Source organism: Ascaphus truei, chromosome 5, assembly GCF_040206685.1.
Source record: "Ascaphus truei isolate aAscTru1 chromosome 5, aAscTru1.hap1, whole genome shotgun sequence".
In the NCBI taxonomy this organism is placed as follows: Eukaryota; Metazoa; Chordata; class Amphibia; order Anura; family Ascaphidae; genus Ascaphus; species Ascaphus truei.
In genome coordinates this window covers 89942405-89955459 of record NC_134487.1, presented here as the reverse complement: position 1 = coordinate 89955459, position 13055 = coordinate 89942405, and the positions used below count along the sequence as shown (strand labels likewise).

The window sequence follows — 13055 nt, the reverse complement described above, 5'->3', positions numbered from 1 at the left end:
CCATGGTAACAGGCGTCATTATTTGCCGCGTTGCCATGGAGACGCGTGGACAAGAAGCCGGTAAGTAAATTTACAGAAGCCTCACGCTCTTAGCACGGGGCCTCTATAACCGCCGCGCGGCCCACGCCCCCCTAATAAAGTCTTGCGCGCCCCCTGGGGTGCCTGCCCCCCAGTTTGCGCACCGCTGAGTTATGTCATCCTATGTCTATGATCAAGAACAATAGTACACCGATTGTAATTAATTAATTAATGTACTGTAGCAACAAGACTATAGTAGTAAATTCTAATGAGAATCAATTACATCAACCTACACCTGTGATCAGAGACCTCTCCACATTTATCTCCTCTCTATATCTACTCAGACTCTAATAAAACAGGCCTCGCCCTCGTCTCCCCTCAGAACCATATTTCAGGGATCTGGAATCTGCTGACGGATTTCAGATTTCAAAGAATCTGGAATTGGATTTTGGACTTTGGTAAAATCAGTACACGGAAGGGATTCGACAGGTTCACCCATCTCTAGTTCTGTAGAATCGACCATACTGAAAATATAATTCTAAAGTAATGTCAATAGAATATTATCTGTCTGTCTGTCTGTCTGTCTGTCTGTCTGTCTGTCTGTCTGTCTCAATGTCTTGTATAGCGCATATACATAGTGATCCCTGCTGCTAATATTGAGAACTATACAATATTTTTTCAACCTAGAAAACTATCGGTATTTGTTGTCAAACTACAGTGTTGGATTATCAGGTACATTACTTTGTTACTTGCCACCATTAAATAGATTCTCCCATTAAAGCGTATCGATGGATGAACTGCAGTATCCTTTATGGGCATCCAATTGTGATTTGTGGAGGCACACCCCTCCTAATAGAAATATATGTGACAAATGTTTCATATACCAATGTCTTCCATTTGATGCACATAATATTGTGACTTCACATTTAGTTTTATTCTCCACTAAAGAGAGTAGATATTAGTTCTGTGTTTATTACAGAAGAATTAGAGGAGGTAACAATCCTTATGAGAAATGTATTTGAAATCACAAAGAAAATATTTCACTGGATGTAGAACAACACTAATTAAAGAGATAAATCCTTTACTCTTTTCATATACTATAGAAAGTGAATAGTTTCACTTGTCGTGATATAAACCCACTGCAATGCTGTTCTGAACACCAAAGTAATGACTTACGTTCCCCAATTTTATTCAATATGCATCATGATCTTAAAAATATTGCCAACTTATCCAAAAGAATACATAGTCGTATGTTAGAAAGTTTAAATTACAAAAAAAAAGTATTTTCTTCTGCTGCCACAAAATGAATGATAAAAATCAAGTCTGGTAATGTACTATATCCTTGTAATTCCATCTGCAAAAGACCTGGTATTTAAAGAAGTATTGTTTAATTTGTTAGTAGCCATAAAGTTTATAACCTGTTCCTATTTAAACCTGTGGCATTATGAATTGGACAGTAGCTTTAGTCTTAGTTTAATCAGTAGACTGTTTGCTGCCATGGCAGCCAGCAGCATGTACTGCAGTGCAAGAGAAGAGTCATAGATCTGAGAATGCAGGTTGAATACTAAAATGTAAGCAAGCGACTTGTGCAGAGATTTGCTTGAGTGCTTCAGTTCAGTGCTTGTATTAAGCTCTGACGTGAACACAGTAGTTGCAGCACTCTATCAGATACAGTAATGTAAAAGCATGGAGCTTGGCATTTGCAGGGGTCGTCTGGTGCAAGAAAATACACACGGGTAGAAAGCCACGTCTTGGATTTCTGAAGACAGAAACATAGACAAAATGAAGGTAATTTCCTCGGATGAATTTGATAATTTACTGGAAAAATACAGTTGCATTTTAGGTTTACTTGTGTACTGGACTTGTGCATTATTGGAGCATATTTTACTTTACATGTAACAAGAAAGGATTTCTAAAGGCATTATTGACTGTGAACATAACAAAATGATAGCTTTTGGTGTGTTATATTTTGCACGGTGTCTACAATCTGCAAGCTGGAGGACTTAGTTAAAGATGAAATATTGTATCTTTTTCTACATGATGTAAATATTTGTTTAAAGATGACATACCTTTCTTGAAAAGATGCAACGTCCTACAGAGCTACCATTTTTTGAGAGCAAGCATGCCAGAACTGGTGCTTGCCTTCAGAAACAAAAGTCCTTGACAAATGTATCACTTGTCAGTGGAGGGACAGAAAATGGAATGCTATTCTCCTATCCAACAAACTGTTATGAAGATTCCTCAAGATCAAGGCTCAGCGCCCTACAAAAGGAACGAAAAGTTGAAACTGGATGCCTTTCAAGGACTCTATCCAAATCTGTGCATTCTCTATCCTCTGCAAGAGGATGGGATACAGAGAAGGTGACACCAGTATGCAGGTTTTCATCAGGTAGAAGGTCATCATATCACTTTACTGGAAATCAAGATTTGGCAACAGTTTCAAGTGAAGAGAGTGCAAACTTAGTTGATGACACATCATTTTGTCATACGTTTTGTGACACCCGCAAGAGCTGGTCAGAGGAAGAAGAGGAGAACTGTCTGCATGAAGGTACTGCTCACTTGGATGAGGAAGTCATTATGACCATGTTGGGTGATCTGGAACAAGTATTATATAATGAGTTACTTGGTAAGTTACACATTTGATTTGAATTTACTTAATTGAAGTGACTATAAAATATGCTTTTAATATTGATATTATTGGTAAATTTACATTAATGTCATTGAGTAGTTTAAAAAAAATACTGCCTATTCTTGACAATGGTTAATATATCGTTGAGTAAGAGTCAGGTCTGTAATGCTGTTATTGTTCAAGTGGTACTGTGTATTCTTCTTGACTTAACTAAATTTCCTTTCTAATGTCTACATTTTACAAACCAATGAGGTACCACTGTTTCAGTTCCCCCCAGGGTAAGCAAAATGGTGATTTAACACTCTTGCATCCATTGGGACTTCATCTTGGTACGTGTGATGCTGGAGATTTACATTAAATCTCAGCGGACAATTAGGGAATGATACTAGTACCTTCGCCAGTGAGTATCTCAGGAACTAGGGTGTTGGGCAGAGCTAAAAAATAATCTGATTCATTCTGGGGACACCCAAGGTTTCCATCCTGTAAAGAAAGAGAGGGATTAGGTAGTGGGGTTTGCTGTTTTAAGATACTTATGGGGAAAAAAACAAGGTCCTTTATAATGATTTGTGAATAGAAATTTGTATTAGAAGTTGAGATTTGTATTGCTTAAATAACATACAGTATACCAGTAATGACAATACATAACAATCTGAAGTTTTATTTAATATGAAATATTTATCTTAAAATGAACTACATGTAGAAATACAGTGGCTTTTAGGTATGATGCCGTACAATTAAGTGTTAATGTTTTATTTAACTAAGAACTAGAATGAGTCACAACGTAGTAAATAATTACAATATTTAAAGCTGGAAAATGCATTGCACACATCTATGTAATTTCAAAGTCATAACCAGCATATCTGTGTAAAATTTCCCTTTGCTCTTTGTAACCTCCACAGTTCAACACTTTTAAAATGTGCCTGTATTTTATAAATAAATAAAGTAGTATTTCATTCCTGTAACTATACTTCCCCCTTCTGATTTTCTGGCACTTTTGGTTATTAAAAATGACCATCTGCATTATTTTTGCTGGTAGGCCAAAGAATCAGTGGAACATTGCAGCATTTTCATTCATTCATTGACTTCTCCAGCCAATAGAGATGGGCAAACTTTTAAATGTTTTCTATTTCTGTGTACAGTAAATAAAAATACCACATGTGGTGCATTTGCATGTGTCAGACAGGTCTAAACCCTGTCTTTCCGCATTAACGCTTAGCAAACAGTGCTTCCACAGCAGCCGAGGATTCTGGGTTATGACGTGCAGTGTGTCACTTTTTACTTCTTAATCTATTTTAACATGGAACCCTATCAATTTATGCCTGCTGTTTTGCACAGCTTTTCAGCACAGCCTGGGTTAAGGGTTAAAATGGATTAAGATGTAAAAAGTGACACACTGTGCTCATATGCGTGTCATTACCCAGAATCCCTGGCTTCAGTGAAAGCACTGTTTGCTAAGCGATAATGGGGAAAAACAGGGTTTAGGCTTGTCTGAGACATGCAAATGCACCACAAGGGGTATTTTTATTTATTGTACATCGCGGTGGAGGTTTGTCATTTTTTTTACATACCATAACTTTTTTAATGTCTATTTCTTGGCAAATTTTCGAAAATGTATGTAAATATTTTGTTATAAAATGTTTGTAAAGAGAGAGAGAGAGAGAGACTTCCTTACTAGAGTCCCAACATACCTGAGATATACGTATGCTATAGGTATATGGGATATATGCTAATTTAGGTATGCAAAGTATATACAAATGGTTTAAATTTGTATATTTCCCAGGTATCTCAGATGTGCTTTTTTTTGTACACAAGTACCTCTCCACGTCTAACTCTCTGTCTCAGGTTTGTGGCGAACTTTAACAAGTTTATGGGGGTTAACTCTAGTGCCGAAATTGCATGTTTTTGCAAAAACTTTTAAAAACAAAATTTTGCATGAACGTACTGTAGGTTATAAAAAAAGGAACATTACGTCTTAGTTAATACTATGTAAATAGCCACTCCCTAACTATGTGCTCATTATAATATTCAATTTAGAAACAAACTAAAGATAACACATCCTTTGTAGTACATGCTAATTTTTATTTGTGCTGGCTCCAAGGGCTTGATGAGTTACTTATTACACATGCTAGTTACCCGAATAATTATACGTTACGATATTCTGTGAACATCTCTGTTCTAAATTAAATAAATTGCTTATTTCTGTCAAATCAATGGCCCCATATTCAATATGATTTAAAGCCGTTCCCCAATGCTGGACAAGAGATCAGCTAGATTTAATTAAATGGGACTAAAAATGGCAACACAAAGTCAAAGTTGTGTCATACAGTGAAAAGGGTTAGTTTGTGAAAATGACGGTCTAATAATAGGGAATTATTACTTTAAAATTTTAACAATTATTACACAAATTAATTTGATAAACTACAGTTGCATTTTTATTCTCCAAAGTGTTGAATAATGTTCTTTAAATGACTGACTTTTAAATCATTGAACAACTTACACTTTGCTTTAGAAACTCGTATTACAATGCCTCTTTACCATAAAAAGTAAATGTTTTAATGTTTTACATTTTTTGTTTCTGTAATTTTAATAACAAATGTATGAACCAGTGTATTCTCCTTGTTTAATGTGAACAACACCACTTTATGATTTAGTGTACAGATACTGTAGGGAACAATTTGCTTTACATAACACATCCATAAAAATGAAATGCTAGACTTTTTTATTCACATTGTATCCAGATGGTCTATGGCAGAGGTGCACAAACTGGGGGGCACGCCAGGGCTAAATATTTTCCAGAGGGGGGGGAGCACGGGGGTTGCAGAGGCCCCACGCTCTTCTCCAAGGCATTTAAATTAAATGCTGGGGATTTGCGTGAGGCCTCTGCAACTTCCCTTACCTTGTCTTCGGCGACACGTCGCCATGGCAACGGGGCATCAAATGTCACTGTGGGGTCACATGGCAACTTGCCGTCACTTGATGCCGGAGGGGAGCGCGAGCATGCTGGGAGAGCAGGCAGGGAGGCGTAGAGGGAAAGGATTGCATACCCCTGATCTATGGCATGAAGTATAACATAACTATATGTTGACTAAATGATAGCAGAAACTGTTCGTAAATCAATGTGTACCACAGTTGTGTGAAAATATAGACTTTAAGTATAATGTTAAAGCAGCAGTCATGGCTGCTTGTTTTTGTTTCTGTATATATCTGTCCGGGGTATTTGTCTTTTTTGTGTGCTGGTTTTGAATGAAAAAAAACACTACAAATATGGCTGCCAGGGTCACCAATAGAAAGCTGCAAAGTCCTCTCCTGATGATATTGCAACATTTCTATTGGCCACCAAAGTAAACCCTGACAGCCATATTGTTTCCCACTATGTCCGGTGAACAGCAGGTCCACTCGAGAACCAAGGGCCCCCATCGATGATCTCTGGGATAGTCTCCTGGAGTCCCCTGGTTCAGGTGAGATTAAATAATAATTATTATTATACCTGGGATTTCTGCTTTAAACCCTTCAGTACCCTACTGACATGCAGTGTACATAATAAAAAGTGCCATTATAGAGTCCCTTATGATGTACGTTGTATGTCATGGTCTTTTGACAGTTTTTTATGGGCTGTTCACAGCGAGCTACACTGAAAGGGCGGACTCACTCCTTCACTTCCAGTCCAGCCGCTGGAACCCAGAAGCGATCATGTGATCGCTGGAAAAAATGGCCATATGATCCGTCAGTGCCGTAGGGTCTGTGAACAGGGAGGCGGTGGCAGGATCGTCTGGCACTGAAAGGATTAAGATATAATAATAATAGCACAATAATAATAATTGTATAGCGCTGCTAGTTTTATGAAGCGCTTTACAGAGACATTTTGCAGGCACTAGTCCCTGCCCTGTAGAGCTTACAATCTATGTTTTTGGTGCTTGAGGCACATGGAGATCAAGTGACTTGCCCAAGGTCACAAGGTGCCGACACGGGGAATTGAACCAGGCTCCCCTGACTTCAAACTCTCAATGCCAGTCAGTGTGTCTTTACTCACTGAGCCGCTCCTTCTCCGCTGTTATCTGTAAAATCCTATCTGCAGCATGATATTAGTTATCCCAAATGCATTAGACAAAACATGGACTTTATGGAAAACTAGTGGGCATTTTTTACACGTTATATAAAAAATTATATTTTACATATGTACTGTAGCACCTGTTAGCGTATCAATGATTAAGAAATGCATTAAATGACTCCTGGTGGCGTGACATTTCATGACATTTCGTGACATTTGTTTCAATGGCGTTACCTGAAATCTTGTGTTAAATGATGCCCCAGCTTTGAATACAAACATTGCATTAATTGCTGCAATAACATTGACTACACCTGCACTTTTTAAATTTTACTAATTGAGAGAAGAGGCATTTTGTTCCTCTTCATTATTAATAGGAAATGGCACATAAGGCTGACTTCCTTATCAGCTGTGTTATATGTATTTTTAATTATTCACATTTATGCATCAAATGAGGGGTTTTGTCTGTACTGAATATTCAGAAATTCCAAAATAAATGTGTAGAAAAAGGTGCAGTGGCCGCACCGATTGCAGCCCCGAAAACAGTAAGCGACCCAACAGGATTATCATTGTGGGGATCCCTGCTTCTGAATGGGACTCACAGGTAAATCCTGTTGGGCCATGAGGATAGACGTGAAACCTATACTAATTTTGTGGTGGAGCATCACACTTCAAACTCTCAATGCCAGTCAGTGTGTCTTTACTCACTGAGCCGCTCCTTCTCCGCTGTTATCTGTAAAATCCTATCTGCAGCATGATATTAGTTATCCCAAATGCATTAGACAAAACATGGACTTTATGGAAAACTAGTGGGCATTTTTTACACGTTATATAAAAAATTATATTTTACATATGTACTGTAGCACCTGTTAGCGTATCAATGATTAAGAAATGCATTAAATGACTCCTGGTGGCGTGACATTTCATGACATTTCGTGACATTTGTTTCAATGGCGTTACCTGAAATCTTGTGTTAAATGATGCCCCAGCTTTGAATACAAACATTGCATTAATTGCTGCAATAACATTGACTACACCTGCACTTTTTAAATTTTACTAATTGAGAGAAGAGGCATTTTGTTCCTCTTCATTATTAATAGGAAATGGCACATAAGGCTGACTTCCTTATCAGCTGTGTTATATGTATTTTTAATTATTCACATTTATGCATCAAATGAGGGGTTTTGTCTGTACTGAATATTCAGAAATTCCAAAATAAATGTGTAGAAAAAGGTGCAGTGGCCGCACCGATTGCAGCCCCGAAAACAGTAAGCGACCCAACAGGATTATCATTGTGGGGATCCCTGCTTCTGAATGGGACTCACAGGTAAATCCTGTTGGGCCATGAGGATAGACGTGAAACCTATACTAATTTTGTGGTGGAGCATCACAGCTGTCTCCTTCTCCGTTTGCTGTCCCCAGCAACTCTAAAGGTAAGAGGCAGTTTCCGGTCTATTCCAACTCCCTGGATGACATACAGTAGATGCTCAAATGTGGGTCTCTACATTATGAGGGAGAATACTTTAGGACCATATTCGGTCATTAAGGGGCTTGGACAGTGTTAAATGTCCTGTTCAGCCTCCTTTATAACATAGATGACTGAATATGGTCCTATAATATTCCCCCTCATGATGTAGAGACCTATATTTGAGTATCTATGTCATCTAAGGGGTTGGGACAGACTGAAAACTGCTTCTTACCTTCAGAGCTGCTGGGGACAGCAGACAGAGGAAGCTATGCAGGTCATATACAAGGTTAGTATTGTTTTTTCTTCTATCCTGATGACCCATAAAGTAAAGGATTAACACTGTGGGGAGACCCATTCAGAAGCAGTGATCCCCGCACTGTTAATCCTCCCGGGGCGCAAAATTTACTGTTTTTGGTGCCGTGGATGGGCCGCAGATTTTACTGTAGCATGTTTGTTTGCTGCATTGAAAACAATGAATCTTACTACATCTGAACAGTAGAAAGCCAAGGTGGCCTACTTCAGAACCCTGGACAAGGCCAAAGGAGTTTCTGCTACCAGGCATTAGGTGCTAGAAGCACCTAACACCAGGTATAGCTATGACCTAAAATAACATAGCATTAAGGCCCATGTTAACTTTAACAGCCAGCTGTGGATATCCGTTGATGTGATCCACACCTCTTTTGGATACCATTAACACTAATGGCCGTTAAAGTGAAGACATTGTTAGGAAGTTATGTAGAACTCTATTAGCACTTAACAAGATATTAATGTCTCGTTAAGCCACTAACCAAGCTTTATGGATCTACCCCTGGGACTCTTAAGTGTGGCAGTGGTTGTAGGAAAGAGAAGCATGTAGCCAAAATCAGTTTCCCCTGATGAAGCCTCTTGGCGAAATGCCATGTTGGGTGCCTCTTTCTCTACTTTTTGATTTGTATCAAGCACCTCCTGGCGTGTGTCAGAGTTCCGGCATCTTGGTGCAGGCAGTTGGTGTATTGGATGAAGTCTGAGTTGAGCATGGAGCCGACTAAGAAGCATTACGGACCCCTCTGGCACTTCTATCCGGCAGCGTGATACTTCCTTAAAGACTTGAGTATACTTTTTGTGGCTTTTTTGTTACCACTCTGCGACGATATAGGCAGCGGGCAAATTGTAGCTCGTTTATATATACATTATCACTTGCTACCACTCTGCCTACTCTGGCCGATGCAGATACTATTTGATAGTGTGACATCTCTTTAAAAGCCAAAGTATACTTATTGTTACCATTTTGTGACCAAGGGTAGTAGGCTAATTGGAACTTGTTTAGATATGTATTCATTACTTGCTACAATTTTGTCTACTTTGCTGATACAGATTATTCTTGAGCATGCTTTAAGCTTCTTTTATCATCATAGCCTTATTACCAGTACCACATTATTAGCATAGTCACTACCTTGCTTCTGCCATTAAGGAAATTGGACTCATGGACTCTTTTTCTGTTCACCACAGTAATTATTGCCTGCACCTACTTGTGCCATCTTCAATTGATTTTGGTATTATATGCAACCCTCGGATTTGCTACGAGTTTGTTACTTCATGCATATGATTCATTTGTCAGGACTGTATCCAGTTGATTTCTGGATTAGTTCACTGTATGCTCCACCATGGTTTGCTTACTAGCATTCCACCTCATGCACATTTCATCCAGCTGGACAGTTATCCCCTAATTCTGGAGAGGTTATTGCCACCTTTCCTGTTTGTTTGGGATCTCTGTGATACACCTTGTTCACTCACAACTGCAGTGTTTATTATGATTTAACACTTCACCTCTTTTGCTTGCTACAACCGCATAGGTTTATATATTTGTGATGTAGAGTAGTTGATATATGTTTTTTTAACTGTTTTTATTATCTTTTTTGTCCATGTTTTGACCTTTTGTTGAACAATAAATTATTATCCTTTGTACCTTCAAAATAACATAAATTAAATAAATGAAAAAGTCAAGTTAAGTCCCGGAAAGCAGAAACTAATCTTCTCCTCTCTCCCTTTCAAATAATTACCCACATTACCAAACAGCAAAATTAAACAGGTTCTCATGTATTAGAAAATCAGTTTCCTCCTTTAAACCAACCGTTGAGAAGTATATGAAAGTGAAAAGGGTTGGATTAATTTTCGCAATTTTATCCAAAGCATTTGCAGTTTGTTTTTCACAAGAAAATAATGTATTTTTAACTATTTATATTCATTGTTTATGTTGTTTTGACTTATTACTTATTTTCCTACAGGAGAAGACCCAGAAACACGGAGAATGAGAACTGTCAAAAATATTGCAGATCTAAGACAAAATTTAGAGGAAACCATGTCTAGCTTACGTGGGACTCAGATAAGTCACAGGTATGTGCTACCTTTTTTATATCTAGTATAATATATCTGTGTCACATGGGCCAATAGGAAGCTGCACCGGGTGATGTTAAGGCTTCCTATTGGCCCACAGGTTCCGAGAGTTTTGAAAAGCAGCCATAATGTGAACTCTGGAGTGGCTACCAGCACCAGGAACCAGCAGTGGTTCCCCAGAGCTGAAATGAATGTGGTTCAGCTCCGGAGACCCCCTGCTTCAAAGCTGTATCAAAAAATTGAAGAAAAACAGTTGAACAGAGAAAGCTAGATGCACATTTGTGTCAATCTTATGCTGTGGAATTGAACATTGTCTGTTCTTTTTATTACTTCTGTTCTAAAAGAAAAAGTGTATATAGTTTATTTGGCACATTAAAATTACCATGCAAAAGCATCAGGGGCATAATCTGAATATAATTAACATTTTATTGGCTTTAACAGATGTTAACAGTAGAAAATATCATTGCACCATGTACTAAATTACTATGTTACTGTACATATTAGAATGCCTGGATGAATATGTTACCATGTGCTATAATTAAATGAACTCGCCAACAACAACCTCAGATTGGGTTATTATGATTATGTTGTTTCACTGTGGCCTACATTTTATACAAGTTATTAAATATCACAAGTCTGACTAACATTTTCACTTAGCTGTTTATTGTTGTTTATTGTTGTTAAACTGTTGATAATTTGTTTCTTCTAATTTTACTACTTTTTTGTGATGTTAAAAGGTTTCTTGATTACTTTTTCTGACAGTACACTGGAGACAACCTTCGACAGTACTGTAACAACCGAAGTAAGTGGGAGAAGTCTACCAAGTTTAACAAGTCGGTCTTCTACAGTGACATGGAGACTTGGCCAAGCCAGTCCTAGGCTTCAAGCAGGAGATGCTCCATCTTTGGTTGGTGCTTACCCTCGAAGCAACACGGGGCGCTTCATACATACGGATCCATCACGCTTCATGTACACCACACCTCTTCGGCGAGCTACTGTTTCTCGTCTTGGCAATATAGCACAAATTGACATCAATGAAAAAGGAAACCATGACCTTGACATGTCTTCTGAAGTGGATGTGGGAGGATATATGAGTGATGGGGACATCCTTGGAAAGAGTCTTAGAGCTGATGATATCAACAGTGGGTGAGTGATTTCCCTGTAAATGAGTGAATAAAACATCACTAGCAGTTTGATCATTGTTGTTGCTTTTGATATTGTTTATAATGACCTTATTCAAATGCCATAACTCAACAATTATTAATTTGTGCAATAGTTTAGTAAATAAATCAGCGTGGCTTGTTCCAGATTTGTTAAAGCCCCATGTACAGTAGGAGCTGAAACATTGATACTTTATTGCTAACACCTTCTCATTAAGTTCACTGGTGTGCCAGATTGGACTACACTTCATTTATATTAACAACTAGCCTTGGTTTATTATGGATACTTGGGATTCATTGCACCATTCCTTGAGCATGGTAATTGCGTCTGATCACTATACCATACTGCATCGTCCGACTGCCATGTAATAAATTCCCACCAACATGCCTTCACTACCAGCAAATGATGGTTTATAGTTTTTTTTTCTTTTTTTGGCATCATGGGGAACTTAATTTTCTGTGTTATGATGATTTGTTTTAGTCAGATTAGTAAATATTTTGGCACTTCTGTACATCAGAATCTATTCCTTTGTAATCCTTTCCAATACTTATATTTTTACTTAATTAAAATCCTTTCAGAACTATGTATTTATATAGTGTGATAAACTTTGAGGGCAATTGGGATTTTAAAAATGATCTTCCATACCACCAAGGACACTAAGGATTATTATGTTATTTTCAGAATAGCAGTGTTGACAGACACATTACTGTGAACCTATGTTGGGCACATTGCAGTGAAAGTTTAGCAGCATAAGGAAGTGTTATGATACTTCAGATGTAGGATTTTTAAAGGTACAATTGCTAATGTTAACCTAATGAAGTGAAACAGTACAGTAAGCTGATATAATAAACTCAAGTCCCAAAGTTAAATTCTGTTGGAGTCAGCTTGATCACTCTTAAGTAGATAAATCTGCTAGCGTTCATGCCCTATATTGCAGTAATGATTATACTGTCACAGATTAAAAACACATACAAATACCATGTGTAAAAGTAAGTGTCCAGTCCAATTCACAAATGGGTAATGCAGCTCCTCCAAGATGAATCCAACCCTCGGGTCCAAAGGAAACTACAGAGAATAAAAAGAAAAAAAGGGCGCAAAAACCATAGTGTAATATGCAAAGTTTAATGCTAAAAAATACAGTTAAAAACACTTAGAAGATGTAAGTAGATAAGAGGCACATCAGTAATGGTTGATCCGTAACTTCAGCATAAACTGGGATAGCCTAAGTATCCTTGTCTAAAATAGACAAGCGTTTGTGTCCTCGCCCCTGACGAAGAGAACCTGCTTCTCGAAACGCGTAGGACTGTATCTACCAAGGCTGCTGAATTACGTAGCAGAGCTGGAGGATCCTGAGTATGCTC

General features: G+C 38.0%; 1 protein-coding gene across 13 annotated transcripts in view; it reads left to right on the top strand.

The window, feature by feature from the left end:
- Positions 1–13055, top strand: part of NAV3 (neuron navigator 3) — an 879638-nt gene that overhangs the window by 723180 nt on the left and 143403 nt on the right. For 12 of the 13 annotated variants that reach the window (XM_075600199.1, XM_075600193.1, XM_075600190.1 and 9 more), the window contains 2 exons: positions 10425–10533; positions 11296–11679. In XM_075600199.1, the coding sequence (XP_075456314.1) occupies positions 10425–10533; positions 11296–11679 (493 nt within the window). Of the gene's footprint in view, positions 1–1588; positions 2645–10424; positions 10534–11295; positions 11680–13055 lie in introns of those variants that run through there. The other variant, XM_075600202.1, reaches the window with a different exon arrangement.